At 41.1% G+C, this 10,433-nt stretch overlaps 2 protein-coding genes across 2 annotated transcripts; one reads left to right on the top strand and one right to left on the bottom strand.

Moving 5' to 3' along the window:
- Window positions 1-361: 361 nt before the first annotated feature.
- On the bottom strand, window positions 362-1,844 carry LOC120804554 (complement C1q-like protein 2). Its single transcript, XM_040154063.1, has 5 exons — window positions 1,595-1,844; window positions 1,373-1,444; window positions 991-1,074; window positions 770-901; window positions 362-645 (listed from the first exon to the last, which is right to left on the bottom strand). Exons 1-5 carry the CDS (start codon window positions 1,842-1,844, stop codon window positions 362-364), a joined length of 822 nt encoding a protein of 273 aa, XP_040009997.1.
- Window positions 1,845-5,742: 3,898 nt separating this feature from the next.
- On the top strand, window positions 5,743-10,195 carry tprg1l (tumor protein p63 regulated 1-like). The gene is made up of 6 exons (XM_040151915.1): window positions 5,743-6,052; window positions 6,268-6,359; window positions 6,529-6,579; window positions 6,695-6,820; window positions 7,285-7,438; window positions 8,095-10,195. The coding sequence occupies exons 1-6, from the start codon at window positions 5,825-5,827 to the stop codon at window positions 8,287-8,289; spliced, it is 846 nt and encodes a 281-aa protein (XP_040007849.1). The 5' UTR covers window positions 5,743-5,824; the 3' UTR covers window positions 8,290-10,195.
- The last annotated feature ends 238 nt before the right edge of the window (window positions 10,196-10,433 follow it).

The raw sequence follows: 10,433 nt of genomic DNA, 5'->3' as shown, positions 1-10,433 counted from the left end.
GGATCCAGATGAAGGGGCAGGATTTCTTTTTAGTATTTTTTAACATCCTGAGATAGATCATATTTATACAATTTTGTCATGAATTACTGCACTTCCTTAATCTAATGTCATTAAAACATGTATTCCATCACTATTGATAACTTGTGTATTTTGATGCAAATCCAGCAACTGGAGCAAATGAAAAATTCAGGACCTTCTTCCTGTTAAACACATTTTTGTTGTTGTTTTTGTTGTTGTGCAACGCTGTCAAGCAGCTTCATATAAAGGGAAAAGAAATTACACTTTTATCAACAAGTACTGATACACTGCTGCAGTGCGTGCACAGCTATCACACAGCTGAAGAAAAAGGACTGTTTCCTTCTCACATAGTAAAAAGGAGATGACCACTGAAGGTGCTGTGGTGGTTTTCATTGTCAAACATCCTTGAATTAACCCACAGACGCAAAAACACGACATCTCCGACCTCTAATAGCAGTGTTACGCCATTAGCAGAACTCCCATAATGGGACGTCTGATGCTCATATGCGATAAAAATATGGGCTCCGTTCTTGACCAACACAGCACCTGAAGGATATGAAGCATGTCCATGTGCACCTATGTAGAACTCAAAGTGGTAGGCTCCTCTCACTGGTGCAATGAAAAACCCTGCGGGACATTTTTTTTGTAAGTGAGTGTAAGTGGAGAATTCCATTGCAACATCTGTCAACCAGGTTGACGTCAAAATTGCAAAAAAATAAAATTAATAATTTCAGTTTGTGAATTGTAGTACCTGTTTGTGGGTTGTAGGCATTTCCGATATTTGTAACCACATGTCTGAAGACCAGAGGAGTGTGTGTGTTAAATGGTCCGACAGTTCCTGAGCCTGAAGCCAACAGGGAGGCTGAGAAGGCCACCTGTTTGACTGAGAGAGAAACCCACTTATTTTATAGTGGCTGACGTTACCGAAAAGTGCTGGTTATTAAAATGAGCTTGTTTTCAATATTCGCAAACCTTCTGTCTCTCTCTTCAGAGCCTCCACCTGGTTTTCTGTCACATTTGTCCTGGCTTTAATGGTGGTCAGTTCTCTTGCCTGTTCTGAAATCAAATTGATCCAAAAAAAAAAAAAGTAGCAATAAAAAACAAACAGCAACAACAGTCTCAGACAGTTAAAAGTATTTCATCGTAACTGTTTTCCTGGAAGTTTGCTTTGGCCACTAAAAGCCGGGAAATTGTTGAAATAAATTACTACATGCCATCCAGAAAAATTTAGTAACAGGCTCCATTCAAATTCCTTGTAAATAAATTCAGGCAAACTGGCTTGCAGAGTTTTTACTGTTTCTAATATGTAATTTTGACATATGAATACTTGTCATTGCTCAAAATATATATATACCTTGGACATGTTCCTTCAGCTTGTCTAGCTGAGTCTTTTGCAGCTCCAGTTCTCTCAGCTTAGCTGCTTGGGCTAAAAAATAAATATATAAATAAATAAATAGATGATAAGACATACTGTAGTCCTGGTAAACATGTGACATATTATTATAAAAAATCTCCTGTAACAAAGCAGTGGTTCCTAAAGCCATTACTTCTGTCACTAACTGTCATATTACTGCACCTTCATTCTCGCTCTGTAAGTGCCTTATCTCCACCCTCTGTCCAGCCAACAAGGCGCTCATCTCTCTCAGCACAGCATGGATGTCTTGTGTACAGGTCTGCTGGTAGGTAGAGGCATTTGCTGGTTTCCTTTCCCAGGATTCAGTTTGCTCTCCACGTGGAATAACTTCGTTGTCAGACTCTTTTTGGCACTGAGCCGTGGAGAGAGAGCAGATCAGCAGCAAAAGTGGGAAAAGGATTGACGTCTCCATTCTCAGACTGGCAGGCTATACAGTTGAATATTGAAAATTCTGTGCTAATCCCAGCCTTAAATACCGTCTTATCCTGATCAGTCATTACCAGAAACTGGTTATCTGAAACACTTGAAGGAGGTCTGTTAGATAACAGTTAATACTTGGAGTATGTCATCTGCGAAACACACTGTGAACACAGCACACAAACTGAAATGATCTGCTTCTATGTAGTAATGTAGCACCTAATCTTTGAACAATTAGTTTGGTAAAATTCAAAAAGTGTGTATTAATATCTGTTCTCCATGATGTGCATGCCTAGGAGATCTCACTGTGTAATTTTAGGATTTGCAAATCCATTTTTTAATGACTATGATGCGGACTGTCAAAACTTAAAATCATTGTTTAAAATCACTCTATAGATGCCAACACTGACAGGTTGTAAGAAATTACTCGACAGATATAATTTGCATCCTCGCTGAAATTTAAAATTGTAAAAAACTCAACAACTTGACATAAAAAAACATTGAAAGAGCAGAGAAACGACAAAACAACAAGTTATCATCTCTACCTGTTCAAACATTAATGAAAGTCAGATATCGTGACCTTCCCCCGGTTGTTGATTGGCTGAGGTAAACTAAAACGTACGGGAAGCCGAAGTTAGAAGAGTAATAAAGAGTGTTTTTCTCTCCTTGCTTCCTCGATGAATCAGTCGGGCTGATAAAATCTGGCTTTTGAAGAGCAACAACACGACACTACAAAAACATCCACTGGCAGACTGCACCAGTCACCTGTGCAAGTTATGTGATCTCAGTCTGATTTTTTCCTCACTGCCGTTAACAAGTCTAATTTCAAAGAGCTAATTCGTAAAGTCATAATATCACAAAGTGTACCGCTTCTCAGCTGAAAGTGGATCAAAGCGACTGAGTTGATGGAGCTTGTACTCTCATCAGCACCTGTGACAACAGCAGTCTAAAATCTGCAACCTGGTCTCGACAAATAGTACATGCTAATTGTGTAAGATCATTCAAATCTCGCACCATAACCTCTCAGACGGTTTGTAACGATCTGTGGTGCCGGCTCAAGGTTAACAACAGCGTCCACCGGAGGGGACTATTATGTTCAATTTTCAATCTTCAAAGTTTGGTCAAAACTCATTTTCACTTGGGGCAGCCAGGATGTGGAATTCTTCATCACTGACTCTCAGAGAGTGCAGTATTAATAAACATTTTAAAACTTTTTTCAATAAGTGGCTGACGGACACTCTGACATGCAGTAACCGAGCTGAGACACACTGATTATGTTGCTCAGCATTAACACTACGTGTCTGGTTGATAAATTCTTACGCAGATGAATTCTTTGTTTTTTATAATGTCTAGATTACTGATGGTGTACTCACTAATGGGTGTCAATTTTTTCTGATTGTTATGTTGATGGTTTACCATGTGTGTTTTAAAAGTTTAATGTTTTTTACTCTGTGTATCACTGGTGGCTTCCCCTCAGGGATTACTGATGGAAATTCACTTCTGGCTGTATCTCTCGCAATAAATGTACTTCGCATTGTCCCTTGTACTATGTGTACAACCTGGTTACCGGTGGCGCTCTCAGCTGCATTGCTGCCCTCTGGTGATGACTCCATAACGTGGGAGCCTATCATGAACACGCCAAGCTGATCTTCAAACATGTCACCACAACCATCGCAAAGCACCAAGAGAGTTTATTACACTGTTGAACGCTAAGAAAAACAAAAAAAAAGAGGAAATTTATATAGGCTCACTACGCCAAACATAACAGTCCTTTAAAGGATAAGATAAGGCAATATTCTGTATTTTTCTTATCATCACTGAATCCAATGAAAGACTGAAACCAAGAATGAATTGATTCAACTAACAAGTGTCGTCTGTGTAGTCAAAGCCTGATATAGCTTTTTCTTCTGTACCATAGAGCTCCATTGTTGGCCAAAAACTATTTAAAACATATGAGCCACAATGGTTCCCTTTGTGACATGTTTCCTCATTATGATGAAAAGGACCACTACAGTTTATTTAGAGTCCATCCCACATACACCCTCCTGCTTCTCTAAATATCTAGCACTGCCCCAAATGTGTATCAATCTGCATCTGAAAATAATCCCCTCCAAATGTACTATTTACTGCGCCCAGCTGTTTTAAGTTTTTTTTTTTTTTTAGCCTTTTTTTAAATGTATATATTACCACTGAGCACCAAACACCCAGTTCTGCAAGTGCCTCTAATGGCATCTTACTGCTTCTGGAGGTCGGAGAGGTTCTGTTTCTGTGTCTCTGGAATGGAGCAAAAGCCTTTGACAATCCATATCCACAGGTGCTTCAGTAGTCACTTGCTATTCGAAACATAAAGAGGACATGGCTGCAGTTAAAAGAAGTACAGGAAAAAGTCACTCAGAATCCCTACAAACTGCACATGCCTTGCTTTGCCGTATCGTTTTGTTATGTGGGGGCAAATGTTGTCTTCTTCCTACATATAAGTGTGCAAATGTCAGCAATGTAAACTTCAAATTAAGATACATCTAGCACAATTAGTGAAAATCTAAAATATAGATTTCCGGCCACCATCTCTTGGTGCCAGCCCCCCAGAAATAAAGCGCAAAAACTTCCCTCTAGACAGTTTTGCACTTAACTTAAACAATTATACAAGGAGGGAACTAGAGCAGCCAGATACTAATTTCCTCACCTACCTTAGCCTCAGTACACCATAATATAATGCAGCTACTCTACTGTGCTATGCTTGATTTAAGGTGTACAACTGCAATAATATACTTGCCCATAAATTAATGCTTAAGCAGAGGGACATCTGAAAAGCAAAACACAGTTACAAAGTAACTCCATTATCACAGTTTGATCATTACAGTGTACATTCAAGGAAACACTCCTTTAATCTGCAACCATATAAGGGTGTGTGTGTGTGTGGTGTGTTTAGTTTTGTTGGTGTGCTCGAGATACACTTAAAAACCTATGAGAGTGAAAAATCATTGCTCGGTTGGAACTACAGCGCAAGCATAGGATCTGAATACATCTTGCACATTGTGAACAATAAACATGGCGTAGCTTCTTGAGGGCTTATTGTATGTCTTGTACTCTCGGCATTGACTCTTTATAATGTTCACTTGAATAAATGGACCTGCGGCCACCACCGGTCTCCCCCATCTCTGTCTGACGTTGTGTCGGGAAATGTCGTCAGGGTCAAATGAGCAGAGAACGTGGTCCAACCAAAGACCTCGAGAATGAAGGGCCCTCTATATGTTCAGTCGATGTTGTACATCAAAACATCCTAAAACCGGAACCTTCTTTCTACGTTTATATGTCACTGCTTTGCAGGCTGTCAGAGGTGGAGGGTATAGAATAACAGACTCTTAGTACTTCACCCATACCAGGCTACTCAGGCCATTTCTCTCGCCTCATGGGAAATGAATACTAGGGCAGAGTCGTCAGGGACATTATTTATCTGCCAAAGGCTTGAATTTAGATTACAAGCAAACTCTTATAAATAACCCCTCCTGTGTCAGTATTAGAAAGTGGTTGAAAAATGATTTGCCGTAATTCAAACTGACAGTCGACAAGAGCCAATAAAAACGCTCCCACGGGCTAAGGCCACGGAGTTTGAATGTGGAGACATCCCTATCACATGACCACAGCCGGTGAATAGGATGCATAGAATCACATGAACGCCTTTTTTTTTTTTAGATGATCTAAACACCAGACTACTGAAAACGATTAAAACTGTCTTCCTCCGCTCTGAAGCACCTGTTCCTGTAATTAGCTGGGTTAAAAAACATGATGTCCCTTTAAGAGGAAGAGAATTAAAGGGGGGGGGGTTGAAGCAAGAGGGTACCACTTCCTCGTAGCCCTCTCAATCAAAACACTATTCGTGCGCAATGGGAGAGTCCGCATCCTCGACTGGACATTTTCTGATCTAGCACTTGGCGCACATCATCGGGAAGCCCGTCGAACGGCGTTCGCTGCACCATGCTTCAGCTCAACGACACGGTGGAGCCGGAGAGTCCGGGCGCCGCGGTTCTCCACCCTGCAGAGAGCGAGGACGGGGTCGAGGTTGCCTTCACGCCGCCGGAGGCCGGACGCAGCCTGGGACACGGAGCCTCCGTGGCCTGCTGCCCCCCGCTACAAACGCTGGCGCCTTTCCACGTGCATAACCCCACGGTGCAAGCGAAAGTGAAGGACTATTTCGTGTTCAGGGTAAGTTGCTCCATAACAGATAACGGGCTAGGCCAATTTATTTCCAAAGGTATTTGTGGCAAGTAAACACGACCACTGTCTCACCACGCTCAGCTACAGCATTACAGTATATCGTTGACGCTATAACCAGGGTATCACGGGGATGAAGGGGACACTGTCCTCTCTCTCTGACATGATGCTGATGATGATTGACGGCTGTGTGATGCTGATCTCAGCCAGGTACCATTGAGCAGGCTGTGAGCGACATCAGGACGGTGGCACTCCCTTCTGAGGATGGAGAGGTGCTCAGTGTCTGGCTGCTGGCTGAGTAAGTATCCCAGCAGCATGTGACTGCCTTATCACCAGCCGGAAACATGAGGCAGACGTTTGGGATGGGCTGCCTGTGTGCCAAAAAAAATTAAGGCAAGGTTTGAAATTGTGCTTTGCTGTCGAAAAGTAACTGCCATTTTTGTCAATTTTCTGTGGGGCCTCTACAGAATTGACCACTGGAACAATGAGAAGGAGAGACTTGTGCTTATAACTGATAGGTAAGTCAAAAAGAATATTTTTGCTGATTCCTAATTTGAGGAAAAATGCCACATGACATATGACTTGTGACGTTGTCTGTTGGCACAATTTGTCATCTTTTGGTTGTGTGGGCAGGTCACTGCTGGTGTGCAAGTACGACTTCATCAACCTGTTGTGTCAGCAGGTCATCAGGATCTCTCTCAATGCTGTAGACACCATCTCAGTGGGCGAGTTTGAGTTCCCACCCAAATCCCTAAACAAGTAAGCCGACAGCAAAGTAGTATTTACTCTTAAGTGTATGAATGCCAGTGTCATGAATAGGACTCCACGCCAGCCAGGCAAGTGGCAATGCATTACCACTGAAATGCTTCAGCTGTGATTGTGTTGCTTAGTTTTTAAAACCTAATAGGTTCCCTTAAGCAGTCCAAGTTCTGTATTCTTGGTAGTATTATTGTTACATATATTGCTAATAAATTAGTGATAAAAAGAAAAACTTGATGTTTACAACACCTATAGAAAGATTTAGAAAATGATGTACATAAAAGAAAAATGCGGAAAAAAAAGTGTTGTAAAACACAGAATGAGGAGATAAAAATAAAGAATTGTGAGAGATTAAAAATCCACACCACGGTGCAATGCCGGCCCATTTAGCCGACTGATCCTTAAAATTCACACTGCTCTTACACCGCTGTGATTTTGCTGTTGTTGTTTTTTTTTTTAAACAGGAGAGAGGGCTATGGGATTCGCGTCCAGTGGGACAAACGTGTTCGGGCCTCGTTCTTTAACCGCTGGAACCCCTGGTCCACAGACATGCCCTACGCCACCTTCACGGAGCACCCCATGGCCCGTGCTGATGAGAAGGTGGCCTCTCTCTGCCAGGTATAATCCGTTTAACTAAATATGGCTAAAAAAGCTTTTTGATTAATTAATCGAATGGATTATTTAACATTTTGAAGACATCTGAGGATCCAAAGCTTTTTGTTACAAGACAAACAATGGTGACCACTGGTGCCGCAGTTCATTCATGCCCAGGAGGCAGCAAACAAAGCTCCAGCAGTCACAGTCCAGCTGAAAACAATTGATTGAGTGCAGCTTTAAAGACGAAATTCATGCAATTCATCATAGGAGAAAGCTAGTCATTCATATAAATAAGCCAGTGTAGACCTGACTTTGTGTATGAACAGTTATTTTTGAAGCTACTGGTTTTTTTGTTTTATTTTTTACTTATTGGCATGGTAACAACAGTACCTGGGGCAGTTTTCTGGAGATATGAATACATTTTTCTCATTCAGAGCCATTAGCATTGCAACATGTAATAAACAGACCTTTGGCTGTAAAGTCTCAATAACATCCATTCTTCTACACTTAAGCGAAACTTCAGGAGATGCTAGTCTCCTGAAGATGTCTAGTTTCTTCTAGACATCTTAGTTTTACATAAATTTTATACTAGGTTGTTTTTTTTTTAAACTCACATCACACATCAATTTTTGGAGGGGTGTTCTGGTTTCATGCTCTTTTTCTTCTACTATGCAAAGTTGGACAACTTCAGGACGCAGCTGGTGCAGGCAGTGAAGAAAGCCCATAAGGAGCACCCCATTCCCGGTCGGGCTAACGGTGTCTTGATCCTGGAGAGACCCCTGCTCATCGAGACCTATCTGGGCATTATGTCCTTCATCAACAATGAGGCCAAGCTGGGCTACTCCATGACCCGTGGCAAGATCGGCTTCTAAAAAGCCGATGGTTTCTTGAAATTATAACAGAGTTCAACCCATGTATCTGTGTTACACTGCGCTGTGGCGCTGAGGGAAGCTGTCGCTCCACTACAGTGTAACGTGCAACCAATCAGTGTGTGTAAGTTGAGCGCATGAGACGTCCACACCTCCTTAAGTTGGTGTCACAGACAAGTGGTCAGCCTGCTGTAGGTAAATGATGCACAGCACTGCATGGACTGTCTACTCATTTGTTTTTAGTCCTCCCCAGACCCTTTCTATCGAAGAGCTGCTCGCAGCTGCCGTACCCGCATGGGCCCTCAGGAGTGAATGCCCATGTGAAATAAGTTGGAGAGAAAGGAAATAGCACTTGCATCAATTCATCCCCTCTGTACTTATTCTAGATTGAGCTTCTTGTAGTCTCATGCTCCTTGTTTAACCACTCATTGACAGACTGTCAAAACTAATGTAATATTTAGATTGTGGTAGAAGAGTGCTAACATCAGGGATGTTATTTCAGGGTTAAGGGTAAGCAGAGAGGAGAGCAGTCAAACCAGAACATTAAAGAATATGTTTCATATTTGCTATTTTAATATGTTTTGAAATAAAGGCTTGTGTTACTCAGATCACAGGGCCATAGGGTTGCTTCTTGGAATGGAATAGCAGCTGATGGATTGAGTTTAATGGTCATGGCACACGAGTATTGTAATAAACGTTATCAGTATGGAAACTGTTCCAGGATCTACACTGCTGCACTGAAAGGCTCTGGGCTCAGCTTTGTTACTTGTTGAAATGACAGCTGAGGTACACTTTCCAGCATTAATGAAACTTGTTCAGTGGAAATGACAAATAGCATGTTTAGACCTTGCTCTCTTATTGGCCAATGTTGTGCTCTCTATGCTTACATTTGCCTAAATTATGTCTGTGCTCAGAGTACAGAGCTGCTGTACCACTTGGAGAGTTGTATTAGCTACTATGGCTAAAATGGTCTTGTATGTTAACAGATGTTTTATGCAACATAAACTTGTAAACCATGTCTTTAGGTTTGTTGCCTTCAACAATTCCTTCATTTTTTCAGGCATACATTTGCACTCAGCTGCATTAAACTCTGCAGTGAGACTATTGGATGGATTACACAATGAAATTCATGCAAACAAAGCTTTGTATCTATTAATTAACCACACACTGTATGTATCTTGTGAATAGGATTTAGGTGATTGTTTTTCTTAACCTGCACTCTATAATACATCATTGTGCTACCAAAGGTAACAGCCCATATTTTCATGCTCAACAATGCCAGTGAATAATTGTGTCCCAAAATGCCTTTTTCGTGTCCTAACTTGTGCATGTTCCCTGCACGTTCAGTTTGCATGACAAAAATTTCTTTCTTTTTTTTCAAAGGAATATCCTAAACAAATTTGTAAATACTAATAAGGTTTTATTTATTTGCAGTTACTTTGGTACAGGTAACACATGAATGCTTCTAGAAAATGAATATTTCATTGCCAGTTCTGAAGTACTTTATTTAGGAATTTTGAGAGAGATTGACTCACTATTACAAACATGTGGAGGGTTATGTTTTGTCCTAGATATTTGTAGCACAGTAGCCACAATTGAGAATAATAAATGCCTACATGTTCTTGTCAGGGCCTCAGCTCTGGTTGTTGTAAAGAAATTTACATTAAGTTCGTACTGTTCAGGACTGCAACAAAGTGACTAGGTTATAGTCCAAGTGGCTGTACACTTCGCTTTTATAAATGGGAGTGCAGACCGACAGACAATGCCTTGAGGCCAGTACGGTCCTAATATATTTTGTCCTGCCTGTTAAATTGTTGTTCGGATTCTTACGGCATTTCAGTTTGGTCAAAACTATTAAATTCTACCAGTATTTGCAGATTAAAGATAATGTCACTCATGTCATAAAGAACCGCTTTAAAATTACACAAAGAAAAACCTGTCTCGTGTCTTTGTTCCAGTGAGCAGAGCCAACACCACAAATACAGGCACTGGGGACTGTTTTCGTTGTGAAGATATATTAGTGTTGACTCTATTTTCGCTAAACCAGCTGCATGGAATGCACTATTTTCTGCAGGTTACACGGTACTGAGTACAGAAATGGATTTGATCAACTGAAAAGTTGAGATGCACAAATTTTATTAACTCAC

The sequence above is a fragment of the Xiphias gladius genome, chromosome 18, assembly GCF_016859285.1.
Source record: "Xiphias gladius isolate SHS-SW01 ecotype Sanya breed wild chromosome 18, ASM1685928v1, whole genome shotgun sequence".
In the NCBI taxonomy this organism is placed as follows: domain Eukaryota; kingdom Metazoa; phylum Chordata; class Actinopteri; order Istiophoriformes; family Xiphiidae; genus Xiphias; species Xiphias gladius.
This window is presented reverse-complemented; position numbering and strand designations above follow the sequence as displayed.